We start from the raw sequence: 20,116 nt of genomic DNA, 5'->3' as shown, positions 1-20,116 counted from the left end.
GGTCTGCAGAGTTTGCCAGCTCAGAAGTGGTGCCACACAGTGCCACGCAGAACTAAAACGTGAACTGGACAAACCCGACTTGAGAGCCGGAGAGTCAGCTTTCCACCTGCATTCCAGCCCAGGGTCCAGGTCATGATTAACACAGCCGTGCCCACCAGGCTGAAGACAGAATGAGCTTGTCAGTGCTCCTCCCCAGTGTTCTCCCAGCTCCATCCCAGGTGTGGCTTGAGGGGAGGGCCCCAGAATGAGGATACTTTGGAGTGTCTGTGCAGGCTGAAGGTCAGAGCGAGAATTAAAGTATGCACAGTAGCAGTTAAGGGCCAAGAGGACCCAAGGCATCTTCCTAGGAAGTACACACCCCAGGGGCCACTGTGTTCCCTGACGGTGTCTCACTAAAAGCAACCTAGACTTTCCAGGATCAGAGCCTGAGCACTGAGACCAGGAAAACCACGGAACCTTCTAGGAAATGAGGCCTCTCCGTCAGAGGAGGCCACCCAAAGAAAAAGGCACCAGCTGCCAAAGTTAACCCATTTTTATTTTTTATAAAACAAGCTACAAATACTTTTCCTTGCTCCTCCCTCCCCCAGGGGAAAGCACACAGCACAGCCTGCGCCCATCTGTGAGAGAAAAGTTGGCTGGTCAGATTTTAAACTCCTACATACAGGTGGCTTCTCTGTGCACATTTCCTTCAGGCCAGGAAATGGGGCTGGAGCCTGCTGTGAGGGCCATTCGGCTCCAGCATGCTGTGTGTGGTGTTTCCACTCAAGGCCCCAAGGGAAGGTGTTGTTTCCACCTTACCATGCAGAACAGGATCACTGGTCACTGTGGGACAACATGTGTGACTTCCATCAGAACAGGAGGAACCTTCTGGAGCTGAGACCTCATCAAATCAAGCCCTGAGAAGGCTATGTTCCCACACGTGGGCAGGATTATGTGGCCAGTGCCTTCCAGACCCAAGATAGAACAGGGTTTTCCAAGGTGGATGCATTTACAGGATACTGAGATGGAATCCCAGGCAAGGCAGATTGCAGAGAGCAAGCCAGCACACGCACAGGTCCTGGTCTCCCTCACTGCCATCATGGCTGACCATGGAAGAGCTGCTATGTGTCACTTGCTGCTCTGACTGAGGGACACCTGAATCAGCATGCTGCCTAGACAGAAAAAGCTGCTTATCTGCCCTGATGCAATCCAGGTGACACTGTGCAAAAGCCTAGATTTCCCTAGAGCTGGGTCATTGCTCCTATTCCTCCTGGGGAAGCAGAAGTAAGGGACGCCGTGTCAATTCTAGAATTCTGGAAGTCCATGAGAAAAGCCGGAGGAATAAGAGCAACTCTGGTCAACAAGGTGGCTGACCCTATCAGTGAGGATGAGGGAAGAGATGGAGGGAGAGCACGGAGATAAAACCTAGTCAGACTAGTCAACACTCCCTAGTATTGGGAGTGACATGCTTGTGGAGACTCTCTGTGGGTTTGCAGAAGGGCTGGCTCAGGTCTTCTGTGCTCTTTGCCATCTCCTCAGAAGCCCAACACCTGCTGAAGGAAAACCCTGCTGAGTGTCTTTTTCCTCACCTGCTTGGGGGTCTCACCTCTCATGTCCTACATAGGGGAGGTGCTCAACATAGGTGGAGATGTTTAAAGCAGCCACATTCAACCCCTTCAAGTAGAGCTTGCTCCATTATTCACCATAGACAGCCAAGGGATCTGGATAGCACAGACACGTGGGCCACCGGAGAACTGGAATCCACGCTGGCTATCACAGGAGCTGGGCTCCCCACCTACCCAGCCAACGGCCAAGTGACTGGACTTTGAGAGCTAATGGTGCTGACCAGTACCCTCTTCCCACCAGAAGAAAAGATGCTGTCCACAGCTCAAGCACAGGGCTCCCGTCTCTCAGAGTCCATCTGCAGTGAAGCTGGGGTAAGCTAAGGATACAGTTTGAGAGAATTGGACTGTGAGTCCAGAGAAAGTAGAGGGAAGGGAGGGGCAAACAGTGATGTCGATGCCTGTACAAAAGATCTATACAATTTACATATATTTATATACAGTATATAAATCTCTTTCTTCTCCACCCCACCCCTCACCCCCGATAAACCTAAAAGTTGTCAGTAGCAGATCCAAAAAAACAAAAAACAAACTCAACAATAAAAGAGAGAACAAACAGCTTTTCTTCCCTTTCCTGTTCCCACTGTGGTATTAGATAACTGGTGTTTACAAATGGAACCAGAAACAAAACACACACATAAGAATTATTAAAAGTGCAAACATGGCGGGCACCACTTATGTTACACAGGCTGTGGCTGAGCCACGGGCAGCGCTGAGGGTCAGGTGTCTGATGGTCAGTCCTGTCTCCTTGGACTCTCCATTGGCCTTTTGATTTTTCTGATCTTTAGACGAGGCGTCCGACTGGGAGCGGGAAGGAGAGAGCAAAAAGAAAAGAGATGTGAGCCCTTGATAAGGTGTACGAAAATTTCAGCTATGGAAGGATCTGGATCTGCATGAGGACAGCCTTTGCGCAACTGACACGGACTAGGTCAGGCGCAAGCTACCGAGATGTTCGGACATGCGCGTTACCCTCCTAGCCTTTGCTACCCTGAGGCAGCTCCCAGCATCCAGAGTCTGTTAGGAACTGTAAATTCCAGTCAGAATTGTACAAATCTGGACTCTGTCAGACAAGTAGAGGAATAGCTTCGCTGCTATGCTAGCACAGTTTCTGCAGGGGGGTCCGCAGAAGAGGGAAGTCCAGAAAGAAGGCCACTTACTGAATGGGTTTGTGCCTGTTCGTTTTCCCTGAGGGAAGCTGCCAAGGCTACCACCTGCAACAAACAGGAACAAATGACATGGGAGAGGTATTGACCCAATCAGCTGACAGAGCTCCTGTACCTGAGCCCCTGCCTGCTCTGCCCTCAGAACCGATAAGAGTGGGAGGGAGCGGGAAGTGGCATGGCTGTGCTTCCTGTTCTGGGGATGTCTATTGCCATGTTCTACCTAGTAAACCCATTTCTACCAGCACCTTTATAACTTTTTTTTTTTATAGTCAGGCTGGGGTGTCTCACTGGTTTACTCCTGCTGCCGCTGCTCCTGTTGTCACTGACACTTTTTTTTTTTTTTTTGAAATAGTATTTCTTCCTGTAGTCCAGGCTGAGCTTGAACTCAAATTAGTAGGGACCAATAGAAGAGAGAATAAACAGGCTCTCCTCAGTTTCCTTTCCCACCGTGGTATTGGAAGCCACTTGGGAATCCCACTCTTTGAATTCCCTCGGCTGTTAGCTAAGAAGGGCTTTCGTGGCTACTTAAAACCTTCTTGGTTCTGGGTCTATGAGTCCTGCAATGTCAGAGGTGGGAGGAGCCTTAGTCCCTTCTCTTGCCAAACCTGGAGGCAAAGGCTCAGAGTGACTTACACAAGGTCCAAGACCTGTTTTGATAACACCCATCCCTGTGCACAGGTCCTGATGCTCCTTCAAGACCTGATCTCCTGAAGAGAGAACATACTAGGGCCAGTTCCCTGTGGCTCTGAACATCATTGGACAGAACCAGAAGATGGCATTAAGACAACAGCTATGCTACCTCTCTGCCTCCCAGGTAGGATTGCCCCGAGGAGCAGTGGAGGGAAGCTGGAGATTCATTCCTGCTAAGCCCAAGATTACCTATGGATCAGATGATGCCACAGCCCAGCATCTCCCAACACTCCTTAGGACCAGGAAAGACAAACTAAGGGTAGATGTTGGTATATCTAAGTCTGCAGGAAGATAATAGGAGCAGACCCAAGGCAGGCAGGTGGGAAATGGTAGAGCCAGGCTGCCTGACTTAGAGTCTGTATTTACTCTGCTCCACTCTGCAGGTGCTGCTCTCAGCCGTAAACATGGAGATCTGTACGTAGAAAGAAGAGGCCTATGGTCATCCTGGCCCTGTTTTATCAGCTAAGATCCAGGAAACAAAATGGAGAGCCAGGATTATATCCCTGTGCCTCAGCAGACGTATATAACAGGAGTGATATTATCCTCATTTAATATGGCTAAAAACCCAGGATGGCACAGCATTCACGAGAGGAAGTAAGCTCATTGCTGCTGTCATCCGCTGGACCAGGAACTCTTGATCCTCAGAGGAAGAGGAGAAGACTGAGCCCAAGGAAAAGCTGGCACTTCTGAGACACTGAGCCCCTAGTCCTCTGCTGCTTGCTTTACAGGGTGGAGACAGCAGTCCTGACAAACTTGCTTTATGACTTGGAAAAGGCCAGTTACTGAGGCCCAGGCCTCCAAATGTCAGGCTTGCCATGCTGGCAGAGGACTAAGCTCTCCAGTGAGAGTTTTGGAAGGCAAAAGAAGGGGTGCTCCTGTGGGATCTCCAAAAGTTGGGTCCCTCAAACCCAAAACTACACATCCCAAGTCCCACATCTTCTCCCCACCCATGTTGGGCCCCCCACCTGGCATGCAAGTCCCTCTCGGGCCACTAGAGGGCACCACATAATACCAGATGACCTGTGCCTGGTGATGGTTTTTGTGTGATCACTGTGCATCTGGACTCTGTCCTGCCCATCATCTGCTCTAAACTGTTAACTTCTCATGCCAAATCTCTGGGGTAGATACCACTATCTCCATTTGGCTGAGGAGGACATTGAAATCCAGAGAGATGAGATACCTTGTCAAATTGCAGGGCTAGAATTGACAGAGCCTCACAGTTAGGTCTATCTGACTTCAGGGTCTCTGGTCGTACCCATGTCCCTACTTCTGTCTACCTCACTCCTCCCCTAGGTTTCTCCAGAATCCTCCGTTCTCCTGCTAGCACCATATGCCTGAAAGTGGACATCCTTGTCAGGGTACTGATCACACATGTCCCCGCAGGCTCTATCTCTCCTCATAGAGTCCCAAGGCTTCATCTGCGTCCCAGTGACCAGTATTCCTCCCTGGCCACTTTCTTGGCTTCACCAGGCAATAAAACTGGCCTGCTCACAAGAGATATTGTTCTTCACTCTGGGATCATCTTCACGGAGGGCACAGAAGCTAGACCCTGAAGTCCTAAGGATGAGGCAAGCACTGGCAATATGGCTGCCTCATGAGTGCAAAGCACTACTCCTCTGCTTAACCCAGACTCTTCTAATGTAGAGCGATAGAAGGCTCCGAGCTCTAGGATCAGTGTGTTATCTGGACAGAGGAATTGAAAGAAGAGTCCTATCATACTCTACGGGCTTTCCATCTATACAGTCCAACCTCAACCCTAACTCATAACCCCCTCTTCCTTCTATGTTTTACTTCACCCCATTCCAACACACACACACACACACACACACACACACACACACACACACACAGCATGTACGTGCATGTATAGTCATGCATACATAGATGTATTTTAAGCTGGGCATAAAGGTCTGAGGAGATAGCTCAGCCGTTAAGATCATTTGCTGCTGTTGCAGAGAACCCAGGTTCAGTTCCCCGCATCCACATGGTGTCTCACAACTGTCTGTAATTCCAGTTCCAAGGAGCCCTCTTCTGGGCTGTGCAAGCACCAGGCACATACCTGCTGCATATACATAAACAGAGAGAAGCACTCATACACACATACACAAAAAAAAATACTTTTTAAAAACAGGCATAGATAAACACATGTGCGTACACACAGAGAGAGACGCCATCAGATGGGTACCTGTGCAGGCATGCTCACAGAGATATGCCGAAGAGATACATGCACAGATGCATACAGACACATCGCAATCACGTGTGCAGACACAGGCGCTCCAGCCACACCCTCAATGCCACCTTTGAAGTGAGAGGGTCAAGAAGGTAGGTTGGGCACGAAACAGAAAGTACTCCAGGAGTCTCTGGGAAAAATTCAGATGACTCAAATCTACAGCCCTCTCCTCCTTGAATTTGGGTTGGAGGGGCATCCAGATGAGGACTGATTCTTAATTCTGCATCCCATATCACAGCTTCCTCTGGATGCTTCCTCTGGGTCCTGTGTGTTGACTGGAAGTGGCAGACACTTGACCCCTGGCAAAGTTCCAGAGAGAGGCTCCCAGAGTTCCGTGGACCAAGTCAACACATTATATTTTCCCTTGGCCTTAGATGCTGTATGGACAGGTACTCAAAACACAAAAGAGGCCTGGAATGGGCCAGGGTCAGACCTCAGCAATTCCTCACTAAGTTGCAAGTGTCCCAGGGTAGGCCTGGGGTAAGCATTACAGTTTCTTTAAAATATGACCTTCCCAATCCAGTGGTTTCTCACAGCCTTTATTAAGCCTCCCACTTGAGTGAAGGGCTCTCTAGCCTTACCTTGCCTCCTGTCACCTAGAGTTGCTACAGCCCACAGAGTTCCAGTTCGTGAACCATGAGAAATTACATGCAGAACACGTCTAAGACTGTTCCAGAGAATTCCCCACACACCCAAGCTTACTCTATATGGTGGATGGGGAATAAATCAGACCTACACAGGGCCCCTAAAAGCCTGTTGACGAAAGTATCAGGGTCATTCTCACTACCTGCTTCCTTGAGGTGTCATGTAGAGAAATCCCTATCCTTGTGCTACCCACTGCATACGCATACCACACACAACACACAAGCATATGCACACAATCTGGATCGCAATCTGGAACTATGATGTTCTACTCTGTGGACAAGATAGAAGATAAGCAATTTCTGCTAAGTTGAGCTACGGTGTGCATGAGTCTATTCACTACTTATTGTAGTCTGCCCCACTCTAACTAACACTATGATAGTACTAGCCACAAAGTCCATGAATAACTATTATGTCTTTTCAGTAGACTGTATGAGAATAGGAACCTCACCAGTCAATTCCATAGTTGCAGCAGGCAGCTAGCCTGAAGCACACCCCACTCCCAATAAATGGCTGGAGAACACATGGGGATCTAGGATCTCACTGCTCAGGACAACCCTTGGTCCCTGTCCCTGGGTCTAGCAGACATAGAGGGGATAGAACTCACCTTCTTTGCTAACACCCAGGCAGCCCTTCAGCTCAGGCAGTGAAATGGCCTTATCCTTGTTCAGGTCACAGTAGTCGGTGAAGCGCCGGGCACATTTCTTGGGCTTGGCTTTCTTCTTTACATAGCGCTTGAATGGCTTCATTTCCCGCTTGTTAATGTCATCGCTGCTGTTGCTATCCAGCTGGCTAAAGTACCAGTGTGCCACTCGCTCCTCCAGGGTGTGGCTGGGGTCTGGCTCTGAGAACCTGGGCCGTGGACAGAAACCCCCACCCCAGAAAACATCACTCAGGATCTCACAGGAGTCAACTGCTTTGCTGTGATTCTCTCCCAAATGGCCAAACACCAGGGTACTCGATACAGTTAAGCATTTGCTCCTGCCAACTTGTACTGAAGTTGGTTAATAACGGATCCGTGTTGGGGAATGAAGGTAGACCCTTGAAGAGAGATTAGTTACCTTCTACAGAGCCTGAGCCAGTTCCTATGGAAATGGATTAGCTCTTCTTACAAGAGGAGGCTGCTATGAAGCATAAATCCCCACACACCCATTTCCCTTCATCTCTACGTCTCTTTCCTATGTATACTTTCTAGCATGAGTTAGCTGAAAGCTGTAAGAGCCCCTCACCAGACGCCAAGTGCACACTTGCATGCTCTTGGACTTCCAGAAACGTGAGCCAAAATAAAACTCTTCTCTATAAATTATCCAGCCCAAGGTATTTTGTTATAGCAACAGAGACCAAACCAAGCCAGTCTTCATTCTGGGCTATCAGCCGTCAGGTAGGAATAGCTCTTTTCTTAGAGGCCTCCAAGTGATGTGATTTCACTGACCTGCCTCACCCTCTGAAATAACCAGGACGTTTCTAGTGCAGATAGGCACCGGAGACAAACTATGTAGATTTAGTCCACCTGAGTAAGCCATGTCTAGTATCTAAACTGTCCTTCTCATGACCCATAGATCGCTGTCAGATGGGATGCTTTCTGAACTTCTGTATGGGCGCCAGCATTGAGTGGTCACCACATCCAGTACCAGGACTGAGAATGTCAGCTTAGCCTCAGGGTACTAGGAGGAGCAGAACCCAAAATATAAAGCCTGGCAAATGAGGTGTGTGATGTCCCCAACTTGCGGCTTTGTACTTGTGCATAGAAGAGTGAGAAAGAGTCTCTCCGTTGAAGTCACAGCTCCTGGACACAGTTGATCTAGCTAGCCGGCTTTCTCGGAGTACTCTGTGTCCACCTGCTAAGTGCTGGAGTTACAGCTGTGTTCCCAGAATTTACATTAACAGATGAGACCTAGGCTCTACTGGCTGCTTGTTCTTTGACAGCTGAGCCATCTTCCCAGACCCAAACAGAGATTCTAAAGCAAGCATATTCTAAACCTGCTGGAGTGAGTCTCTAAAACTTAAGGTTTCCTGTCAGGAGGTCTGGGGTGGGCCTAGGAGATCATATATTAACCCTAGCTAACACTTAGAGAAATGAGTGACTGGGAATACATCTTTCCACCCCTAGGAGATCTTAACCCCAGCTAACGCTTAGAGAAATGAGTGATTGGGAATACATCTTTGTGCCCAGATACTCAGTGATGACTAACATCTGGTACAATCCATATCTCTGGACCACAAAGTTACAAAGCCAATGTCTGTGTATAGGTATATATTCAATGGCATGCCTATCATTTTATTTATTACTCAATTATTTATGCATCATCTTTACTCAAAGAAGTCAGGGTGGTACTAACTACAGTTTTTAAAAGCCAGTGATAGGTCTGCTCCAGAGGGGTGAGTTGGAGTTTCTGAACAGAACACACACACACACACACATACACACATGTCCTTAGGGCTTGCCACTGACTATGGGCTGGACTCCATACTCAAATGCCTGGGTCACGTGACCTTAGGGAGAGGAATGAAGCTGAGATTTAGACCCTGTACATTTCAAATGACTGGTGTGCAGAGTCTGCAACAGAGCATTGGGAGGGAAGCTCACTGGTAAGCAAGGACTCTAAACCAGGTGACTGGGACCTGCTAGCACACTCTGAAGATATACAGATAGATATATGTAGTTTTTAAAAACTGTCCAAGGTCCTTGGTGGTATAACAACCCTCTCAGGTTTGCTGTATATTCTAGAAAGGAGTGGACTACCTCTCATCTCTCCCCAAGAAGAAGGTAGAAAATCCCATCTTACTTCACAGAGACTCCCATGGGGCATAAAGTTCAAGCAAAAAGAAGCTGCATTCCCCCTCACCCCCGCAAAGAAAAGCTAGTCACCCCTGGTAGCTGTCTAGCCATTATTAATGAGGCAGACTGCAGTCTTGGGTAAATCCCCTCGACATCCTGGATTCTAAGAAGGATGTCAGTAGGACCCCATCCTGACAGCTTCCACCCACAGAGACCCTTAGGGAAGGTGCTAGGCACACCGGCTGTCACTGGCCTTTGACTCCTGGGGAATCCGCTTAATCTGCCATGGAAACCAGGTGCAGGGAGCCTGAGGCAGGCTGACATTCTCTGCGGTGCTGGGTAGCCTGTGTTTAAAGGTTACTATTCCATTCTTAGTGGCAGCACCCACTCTTGTGGCCCTTGTACACAGTGTGGGCAGGCAGAAACTCTGTAGGGAGTGCTCAGGGCACATGAAGAGGAGCATCAGAGAGTACCTAAGCTCTAGAGGAGACAAGAGCTACCAAGGAAAGTTCTCTCTCTCTCTGTCTCTCTCTCTGTCTCTGTCTCTCTGTCTCTGTCTCTCTGTCTCTGTCTCTCTCTGTCTCTCTCTGTCTCTCTCTGTCTCTGTCTCTGTCTCTGTCTCTCTCTCTCTCTCTCTCTCTCTCTCTCTCTCTCTTTCTCTCTTTCTCGGAGGCAGTCAGGGAGCCAAGAGAGGACCAAGACGAAGGCAGCTCTTCCTTTAACCTTTAGGCTTGGCATAGCGTAATGTCTACCTGGAGGCTGGAATAATAAAGTCTTGGTTGCTGAGACGGGAAGGGATGAGGTCATCCCACCCAGAGGCCCTGCCAGGGAAGGTTTTCTTCCTCCAACACGTGTTCCTGGAGCGCCCTCCTATCTGTCTGTCTATCCTCTGCTCGTCTGTGGTCCGAGCTCTCCCCACCTGCCCTCAGGCTATTTCTCATGGAGAAGCAGTTCTTCCTACCTTGCAAGCTCTGAGTTGACCAGGGGCTGATCTTCATCTGGGCTTTGTTTCTTTACCCTCATGGCTCTCCTTTATACCCTCTCTGCTCCCCCATCAAGATCTTTCAGTGTGGAGCAGCCCTGACATCCCACAGCTAGCCTGCACACCCTGCCTACTGCCAGCCCATGGCAGAATGCTGGGCTAAGCACAGGACACCATATCTCAGGAGAGGTCTTCTGAGACCCTTCCAAGCCCCCAACCCAAAGGCTACCCTGTGGGGACTGAGGATTCTGCCTCCATGCCAAGGCCTCCCCTCTGTCCCAGCTATCACAAGGCTCTGCTTTTGAACTCCTTTCATCTCCAGAAGTCCCCTTAAGTCACAAAGCCTCAGCTATACTCAAAGCTAGGTGATGGTAGGGCCATGCTTGGGAACCAACACCAAGAACCTTTATACTTCTGAGTGACCACATGTCCCGGGATAGCCGGAGCAACACTGAGCATGTGCAAGAGAGAACACCAGAGGCCTCTGTGAACTGAGCAGTTCTGAGATCCCCCCTGCGCAGGAGTGCTAGATAGGGGTGAGACAGATTTTCCAGGAGCCATCTCAGTCCATCCCTGCCAACACAGACTCTGCCACTTATACCCTTACCTCAGAGTTCCATCCCACGGCCCCACCCACCCACCCAGGTCGCACAATCTTCCCTAAGTATCCTTTCGCATTTTTCCTTTGTACATTCATTCACTTATTTGTATGTGTATGAATCTTTGTGTGTGGTGCACATGTCACAGTACACATGTGGGAGTTTGAAGACAACCGATGGGAGTCAGTTCTTCCGCCATATAGATTCTCGGGATCTAGCTTAGGTGCTCAGTCTTGATGGCAAGCACCTTCACTCAAAGAGCGATCTCGGCATCTCTCCGATGCCTATAGGGACCCTTTCGTGGGTAAAGTTCTTCTGAAAAGGCTGCCTGCATAGGCAGAATGTCCAAGTTTTCTCAGATGTAGTGTGGAAAGCTACCCTCCCAAAGATACCTCATTCTATAATCCGGGTAGTCTATATATTCTATATTCAAGATATACCTGGTGACTCTGCCTTTAGGCTATTTTAGTGGCTTCTGCCTTCAGGGATAGGGAAACCCACTAGAGCCAGGTCCCTCCCTGAACAGACACACTCAGCCTTCTCTCAATTTTAGGGGTGGTGAAGGCCATCCTCCTGCGGCACTCTCAGTTTTAATTCTGTGGCCTTGGCCCTGGCAGGTTTTGGCTGTAACACATCGCTAGAGAGCCAAGCCCGTTTACCACAACCTGCTTTGGCCAAGATCTGGGGCCCAGTCCTGCTGTCCTAAGCAGTTTTAGAGAAGGTAAGGAGGGCTGGCCAGGAGGCCTGAGCCAATCCAAGCAGACCGACTGAGCCCCATCTGGAGCTGGGTCCAAGCCCCACCAGCTGTGCGGGTGGAGATGGGAAATGCCAAGTCAGCCACATTCCAGACTCTTCCTTGCAAAGCCAATCAACAGACAACCAACTGCATTCTACCAGGAGTATGAGGGCCACTCTGCTGGCAGCTTCTCCTTAGGAAGTATGTGAATGACCAGAAGGCTCACACAGACAAGGCTGGTTCTCCCAAGAGTACCCTACCTACCTACCTACCTACCTAGGTAGATAGTCTTCCTTTTAGACTGAGGGTCTAGTGGATGGGTGGATGGCTGGTCCATAGAAAAGTGCCTTCTAGAGCTCTGGGTATGGGGGACCAAGGAGATATATAAATCATCCAGCAAAGGTTCAGTGAGCAAGGCTGTCATCTAAAGATGCTTATGGTACTCCTGCCCATGTACCAGCTACAGATGTTTCCACAGACACCCAACTCTGCATTGTCTAAGTTTAGATTTGGGAAGCACTGGTTTTGGCCACTGAATCAGGCTAGGAGGCCATAGTGGGAAGCTGGCACCTACCTCTCTCTCTCCCTGCATTTACCCAGTCTTGAGAATCTATTAATTTCACATGGAATGCTTCAGTAAATCGTCCCTCTCTACCCAGTAGCATTCCCATCACCCTCTTGCTGACAACCACCTCCCCACTCCCTTTAAACTTCCCCTGGTTTTGCATCATAATGCCATCAGGGTGATCATTCAAAAGTACTCTCAATCATTGTGGTCCCTGATGCCTCTGGCATGACTCAACACTACTCTGTCATTGTGGTCCCTGATGCCTCTGGCATGACTCGACACTGCTCTGTCCAGCTCTGCAGCTACATCTCCACCTTATCCACACCACATCCCAGGCTGATTTGTGCCACTTCTTGCCACTTCTCCCACCTGGCTCCACCTTGTTCATCTCCCATTGCCCATGTGTTCCTTGATGAAATGCACTCATTCTTGGTATAATGTGGTCAAGCTGCTCACCCTGTGTAGTGAAAATGTCACCTCCTATTATCAGCTCTCACGTGACTCTCCCCTAACCACCCTGAGTCCTGGAAGCTCTTACCAGCCTCTAGGATTGCACTGACTTTGTAGTTGTCTCCTGAGTATATATACCTCTCCTCCATGCGAGGGCCTATGTCCTTTTCTTCAGGTATCCCCATAAAAGAGCATAGAACTTATACCAAGATCAGGCTGAGACGTGAGAGTCACTGCAAAGCCATGTGTGACAGTCACCATGTCTGACAAGTGGCAGGTTAGGGGAGGGGATGATCAATCTTCTATACTGCTCAAACATCCTCTCTCCCTTCTTCCCACAATCTCCATGCAGGACTTTCCCCTACTCTTATCCACTGATATCCAGGTTTGATTGTTAAACCCTGAGAAGGAAGGGTTGAATGTGGCTTCTTTAACCTCATACTTGAAAACCAAGCTCTCAATTCCAAAGCCAAGTCCCACACCCAGGAACTCTGGATTTCCCAATTCTCTTCATTAGCCCTATTCCAGATATGCTACCCAGTCTCCAGCAGCCTGGCCCCTCCCATACCTACCCCTACTCCCCCAGCCCTGCTCCTCTATCACAGGAGAGTGGCTGGCCAGTATCTGTCTATACACGAGCCCGAGTTGGTCAGACCCAGGCAGAGTGGAGTCCCCAGCTACATCCAGCCTCATACTGCGAGAGTCACTGAACTCTTTGATCAATCCCTCTGTCTACCATATCGACCACCCTTCTGGCTAAATAGTCATCGGCACACATTGAATACGTACTGTGGGATCTAAACTCTAGAAATATGTCAGGGGAGGAAGTTGAGAAGGTAATCTGTCGATACACCAGACAGTCACCAGAAAGGGGAATGACATTCTCGACTGAAGGGGCAGGAGGTGTGAGGGTCCCAGGACAGCTAGAGGAACCTGTGGAAGGAAGCTGGAAGGGCTAGTGCCTGGTGCATGATGGTGGGAGGGGAAACTAGAAGGTCAAGAGGCCAGCGGGAGCTTCCGGGGGCGGGGGTTCACTGGGTACATGCCCAGGCTTCTGCTTAAAGCAATGGGAAGATCCAAGAGAGCCCAGGAAGGCTGGCAGCTCTGGTACCTCCCCATGCCATCCCCACTTTCTCTCCTCCTTCACTCTTACCTGATTTCTAAACTATTTCATGGCCTACTTTGTCTTCCTGCTGATTTAAAGTCCAGCTCTTGAGTGACACAAGTACCCAAAACTGCAAACCTTTCATTCCTATCAAAACTAAGCATGGCCATTTTAAGCTAATATGAGCTTAAAATTAAAAACCATGTTTTGGGGAGTGTTTTTTAAAAACTTCTCCCCAATCCTAAATTACTCCTAAAGAGGAGTTTGGTTTTTTTCAAGTCCTTCCCTAAGGATACATCACTATGAAAGATATTATAAATTTTCTAGTTTTTATTGCCTGTAAGAATCTTTGTCCTGTGACAAGGGGTCCCTAATCCTAACTTCTCCTGGTGGTAGGGCCTGTCTAGGATCCCCTTCCTGTAGCCAAGACCATCCAGTCCTAGGGTCAGTGACTCCTGGGGTCACCAGGGTTAGCCCACCCAGACCTGAGATTCTGTGCCCACGCTGTATTAATGTTCTCTCTCCTGTTTCTAATCAACCTAAAAACATTAGTTCCTCTTCTATATTCTAAGATCCCCACAAATGCTTGAAACTGCTGAAGATATAGAACTCCAAATACACTGTTTTTCCTAATGCACGTGCCTATGATAATGTTTAACTTATAAATGAAGAACATCTATACATTAAGCAGCAGAGATTGGCAGCAATAACTAATAATAAGATCATTATAACAAAATGCCGCAATAAAGGTTATTCTAAGTTTATAAATTGTTTTCTTTCTAGAATTTTCCAATTCAGTTTTTTTTTTTTTTTTGGACTGTACTTGGCTGTGAACAACTAAAATCATGAAAAGTGAAACAGATGACAAAGAGGAGCAACTGTACTTCATACCTGGGTTGCCATCAACCATCAGTTGCTTAGCATGCTTTTGGTAACAGCACACCTACAGGCATGCAGTAGTACACATTTGTAATGCTCACTCGTCTTCCTGGCAACCGGGGTGCATCACCTCTATTTTCAGATGCTAGGCTGCTGAGCATTGTGGGAACCCTCAAAACAGTTCTCATCCATGGCCTGTCAGACCCTGTCTCCATCTTTCTCAGATTTTGTGTTGTGCTCTCCTAAATCAAGGTCTGGCTTATGTGCCTAGGTAAGAGGAAACAGAGCCATGGCCAGAAGCTAGCCTAAGAGTTCATGGGATCCTGGAGTGCTTAAAAGATCTTAAAGAAATATCAGTAGTAGCTAGTGTACCATTCTTTTTCCTTTCCTTTAGTTTTGTCTATGTAAGAACCCTGAATATACAAGCTGTGTCCTCCTAAGAGGATTTTAAGAGCATGACTCTGTACCATACATCCTCTGGATGACAACTTAATCATCTTGACTGGTTGAGATGTGATGCCTGTTGACTGAAATGTTCCTGTTTCTCAAGGTGTGGTTACACACACCTGTGATCCCAGCACTCAGAAAGCAGAGGCAGGAGGATCACAGCCATTCGGGGCTACATAATCTCCAGAGAAAATCGGACTTCTCTCCTAGCCCCCCTTAGTATCTGAAGAATCCAGGGCCACACCCTACTACACCTGAGTCCTGCTCACATTCTCACCTCCCACCTCCAGTGGGCGCTGCTGAGTTAATGGCCTGAACCATGTCTGTGGTGAGGGCATCCAGCAGGCTGGTAATAAATTCCATCTTCTTCCCTTCAGGACAGCCTAAAAAAGACAAGAGGAGATTTGGAGGCAGAACGTAGGGAACTTACCAAGGCAACATCTTCCTCAGCTACCATTCCCTCAGAGTCTTTGTCCATCCAAAGACTGGGGATGTGTTCAGTGCTATGACCACCATAAGCCTCCATTATCCTCTATGCATAATTCACACAGAAGCACCAGACTAAAGGGTAATAAAGCTTCCAGATTTCTTCCATTCCAAAGAGTTCTGCTGAGTACCAGCGCAAGAATGACGTAAATGCCAGGAAGACAGCAGACAGGGCTCTTAGCCTCCCAGAGTTCACCATAATATCCTGGGCCAGTGTACTCAAGACAATAACCACACGGGCACTGTTCTGCTCTGGGGACAAGACCTGATGCCAAGGAAGCACAGGGGAGCTGGAGAATTCATGATTTAGGCGAACATATCAAAGCCCTCCTCTTCCTGCCCCCTCTTATCCAGACAAGATGGCAACTGTAGACTCCTCTGAGAAGACCCACAAGTTCCTATTCTTGTTTCACTATTTCAGCAAAAGCCCAAACACAGGTAAGCCCTCTCACAGGTGTTCCTGTTCCAGATCCATGCCACAAAGGGAAGCATTGCTGGGGAAACCCTGCCCTACCACTGCAAAGATGGGAGCCCTACACACCTGCACAGCTGCAGCCCCACCCCCACGCCTGCAGCAGCAGGGCCCTCCTCTCTCCAACCCTCCAGGTCTTAAACATGACTTCTCAGAGTAGTGTGGACTCAGTATGGTCTTGCTGTCCTTCCCACAGCACCTTACTCTTCTCTGGAGGGAACCTGTCCTGACTCTAGATGGTCTCCTCTACTCTGTGAAATTCGTGTCTCTGAGGACTAGATTAAGCCATGTCTGGCATGAAGTAGAATGACTAGTTCCGTCTGTCCTTGGGGTGGCTAGAAGAAGGCACCCTGGCCTCACTGCGTCAACTTTTGTGACACTGTGATTTCTACTAACCTCACATGGAAAGCCCCAGACTTTCAGGATTCCCTGTTCTCTGTTCTCACTTTGGAGTCCTGATGGGTAATAGGAAGCACCAGTTCCCACCAGGACAGACCTAATCTTATACTGAGTAAAGACGACTATCAATCACGAACTTAGCTTCCACCTCTATGGAGGCATGGGGGTGTTTTCTCCAACAATGCTCTCCTATGTGGGTGTAGGTCTAAGACAGGGTCACCTGTGAGAGGATTTCCCTGTGCCTGGGCTTTTTCTAGAATGGTGCACAAAGAAGAGGAACTTAAGAGGATTTACAGGGGAAAGTTCACAGTCCACATAGCCTGTATTTAGAATTTTTATTGCGACTTGGAGTTCTGTACAAATAAGGAAAAACCCACCCCGTATCAATTTTGGGGTCTTGGGCTATTGTCGGTATGTCTCATGTCACCCCTAGTGGCCACCCTGTGTCACCAAGGGTTGTCATATAAGCAATCCACAGAGCGGGTGGCAGACACTAGACAGGCCCCTCAAGAAAGCCACTCCCTGTAAGCTTAATCTTTGCTTTACAGCCTCCAAAATGCCAACCCCACTTCACTGACTTAGAAAATGACCATGACACTCCAGCAACAGAGTTCTCAGTCCCCGACTACATTCTTAAGACAAGGAGTAAAGAGCCAGGGAAGAAAACAGTGTTCTCAAGGGCACAAGACTGACTCTGGATGTAGATTCCACAGTTTCCAGGTCTGTGCTCCTATGACGAGCCTTCCCAGCATGCCTTGCTCTGTGCTGCCAATTGGAAAAACAGATGTAGAGGAGAGAGCGGCCCCTGTACAGTGAAGGGATGAAGCCCAGAGAACTGAAGGTACCAGCCGGGGCAGGGCCATGTCTCCTACCTGGTAACTCTCTGTCCTTGAAAGGGTCATCCGCCTCTACACTCTTGGCTCTGGCGTCACTCTCACAACTCGGCATCACATAGCTTAGGGGAGAGACAGAGAAGTGAGGGGTTTTAAGTGAGTCTTCTTCAGCCACTGCTGCCCAGCAACAACCTGTGCCGTCTGTCACTATGCCTAGAGCCCTTGGGAAGGGAAATAAGACAGTCCCTGAACTGTCTGCAAGATACAAGACAACCCAGCGTAAATGTTCCCATTGAGACATGTTCAGGCATGTCATTTTAACCATGCAAGTGTGATAAAACTGCCATCTCCAATCCGCATGTGAATTTTTTGTTTTGTTTTGTTTTTGTCACTTCAAGACCGGGATGGTACATAAGTTTTCATCAAGCAACTGGTGTCGAAAGACATTTAAGTAGGTTTCAAAAGTCCACAAATTGGTGATCAGGATCCAGGTCCCCAAGCCCTTCAGCTAGACTCTCATCTGCTTTGAAAAGGAGACTTCAGTGAGTCTGTGAGAAGTAGGGCAGCAAAGACAATAAAGGCAGAATAACCAGAAGCTAGCCGGTCCCTGCATCCCTTTCTTTCAGGAAGAAAGCCCCACACCTATCGGACCCTTTCCTGGACAACCCTGCTCAGTAAATCACCACCTTCTTCCCTGCTCTCTGTTTTCACTTTGGAGCCCTGATGCTCAGCAGACTTACCGTGTGGAAGTCCCCGGCAACGGGCGCCCTGTATCTACTAGGACACACCAACAGTAGCCTGTGGATTGGTGGCATTGCACCGGCTTATAGAGCCCACCAGGAGCACACTCGGGGATCACAATGCCCTCTCGGGGATTCTGCCGGGCCTCTTCCAGGGCGCTCTGTCTCTCCTGGTCACAAGAATGGACTTTCTCTGTAAGAGAAGAGAAGAGGCTGCTTCTGGTGACGATTATTCCTCCTCCTGTCCAGAATCCATGATAAAGAGCCAGGACCAGGCTTGCCCCCAAGGAACCAATGGCTGTCTACACTGCCAGAGAGTCTTCAGCACTTTCACCACAGAGGCTCTCTGTAGCAACAAGCCAGCCGGGCCATCAGGGCCACTCTGAGCTGCAGTATATGCTCCAGAGCTGGAACGTTCCTCCATTTTTAGAGTCGTCCCTGCCAACACGCTGGCTACAGGCTTCAGGAGAGGCAGTAATAGGGACTGCCCTGCAAGTGAATGCTGGGATGCCTATGCAAGGGACACTCCCTAGGCCAGGCATGCAGGACTGAACCCCAGACCACCACCCCTGAGCAGGGTAATGTTCCATACCCCGAATGAAAGAGAAGCAAGAGCCAGCCCTGGATGCTTTCACCCTCCCACACGGGGAGACAAAGAAAGCTAGTGGGCTTGAGTCTATTAGTCACCGATGCTCCCATTACACAGGAGCAGAAGCAAAGGAGGCAGAGAGGTGTCTGTAGTCGGCAGCTTCGGGAACGTGTGAACGTGTCCAAGTAGCCAAGCTGACTCGCTCCAGACCCAGGCTGAGACAGAGACAGTGGTTGGGACCCTGTGCCAGGTGTACCCACTCACAAAAGCCCCACACCTATCGGACCCTTTCCTGGACAACCCTGCTCAGTAAATCACCGTCTTCTTCTTTTTTTTTTTTCCTTTCTTTGTTTTGCTGCAGGCTTTATTGGTTTTTTTTGGGGGGGGGAGGGGAGTAGGTGATGTTATTGTTTGATTTTAATTTTTTTTTGTTTAACTGTTTTTTTAAAAAAAAATAAAGTGTGGCGTTTGCTTCCTTATCGCAGAGGATGTTTTAAAAAGAAAATCTGTACAGCCCATATGGCCCCGAAAGTTAACCCCTCCACCTTCCTTAGATCTTGTCAAGCAAACACCAACACAACTTCAAGGGGATTGCACCGGGGGCTTAGGGTAGATCTCTCAGATCCAGTTTGGTAGCCTCGTTCCTCCCTCATATTTCATGCCATGAAAGAGCTGACAAAGAAACAAAGGGAGAGGAAAGCAGCTTTTGCTGGCACCACGCTCGTGTAACGACCTTTGACAAGGGCTTTAAATTAAGACCCTCTAGGCCAGCCCCTCCATCCATAAATCAGACTACTGCAGATGCAAGGGGAAGAGGAGGAACACACCCCCTTCCAGGGCAGCCACATGGTGAACCTAACTTCACACCACAACCAGCCTGAGAACTGGGGAAGCCGGGGCAGGAGTTGAGTTGAAAGACAAGCTGACCAGGGGCTTAGGCCCTGCGGATAGACTTCTAGAAACCCTTCAGTTTCTATGACCACCTATGGAGAGTTAAATCATAAAGACAATGAAGCTCCCAAATCTAGAAAAATGCAGTGTAGCATGGAATCAAAGAGAAGACTATACTGGGTTTGTCATTTTACTGTTCACTCTGAAAGTCTGGTGCCCTGTAAGGAAAATCCTGGAATGACAGAAGAGTTAGGCTGGCAAGATGGACTGCCTCCATAGGTGAAGTGCCTGCCACAGAAGTAAGAGGACTTCAGGTCAGATCCCCAGCATATGGATAAAAAGCCTGGCATGGGCACCACAATTCCATAACCTCACCAATCGGTGGAACAGAAAGATCCAGGAGGATCCCTGGCGCTCATTGGCCAGCCATCCCTGCTGAGCTCCACATTCAGTGAGAGACACTGTCTCAAAATAATAATAATAAATAATAATAATAATAATAACAACAATGCAGAGAGTAATTCAGAAAGATATCTGACTTCAATCTCTTACCTTCACATGGATATATACACATGTAACCCTACCCACACCCCCACATGAACATGTACACACACACACACACACACACACACACACAAATAGCACCAACTATTTGTGAAAGTGTACAGTTTGTCTTCCAGAAAGAAAAGCTATCTCTTAAAATGGCTTTTTAGGATTAATGATAAAAGCAAATATTCCTGAACGAAATGTACCAGGCAACAGGAAGGCTTTGCCTGTTTAAGCTCTCTGCCCACCTACCCTGGGCACTGATGATTCACACTTTATAAACAAAAAA

The 20,116-nt window shown here is 48.6% G+C and overlaps 1 protein-coding gene across 2 annotated transcripts in view; it reads right to left on the bottom strand.

The window, feature by feature from the left end:
* Window positions 1-514: 514 nt before the first annotated feature.
* Smoc1 (SPARC related modular calcium binding 1) overlaps window positions 515-20,116 on the bottom strand; it is a 166,700-nt gene continuing 147,098 nt past the window's right edge. For both annotated transcript variants that reach the window (XM_031356190.1, XM_031356191.1), the window contains exons 8-13: window positions 17,802-17,994; window positions 17,101-17,183; window positions 15,149-15,254; window positions 6,934-7,178; window positions 2,759-2,812; window positions 515-2,402 (exon numbers count right to left, since the gene is read on the bottom strand). In XM_031356190.1, the coding sequence (XP_031212050.1) occupies window positions 2,386-2,402; window positions 2,759-2,812; window positions 6,934-7,178; window positions 15,149-15,254; window positions 17,101-17,183; window positions 17,802-17,994 (698 nt within the window). In that variant the 3' untranslated portion in view covers window positions 515-2,385. The remainder of the gene's footprint in view (window positions 2,403-2,758; window positions 2,813-6,933; window positions 7,179-15,148; window positions 15,255-17,100; window positions 17,184-17,801; window positions 17,995-20,116) is intronic.

This window comes from Mastomys coucha, unplaced genomic scaffold (assembly GCF_008632895.1).
Source record: "Mastomys coucha isolate ucsf_1 unplaced genomic scaffold, UCSF_Mcou_1 pScaffold6, whole genome shotgun sequence".
NCBI classification, from domain to species: domain Eukaryota; kingdom Metazoa; phylum Chordata; class Mammalia; order Rodentia; family Muridae; genus Mastomys; species Mastomys coucha.
The sequence above is the reverse complement of the archived record's forward strand: the minus strand, read 5'-3'. Positions and strand labels throughout refer to the sequence as shown.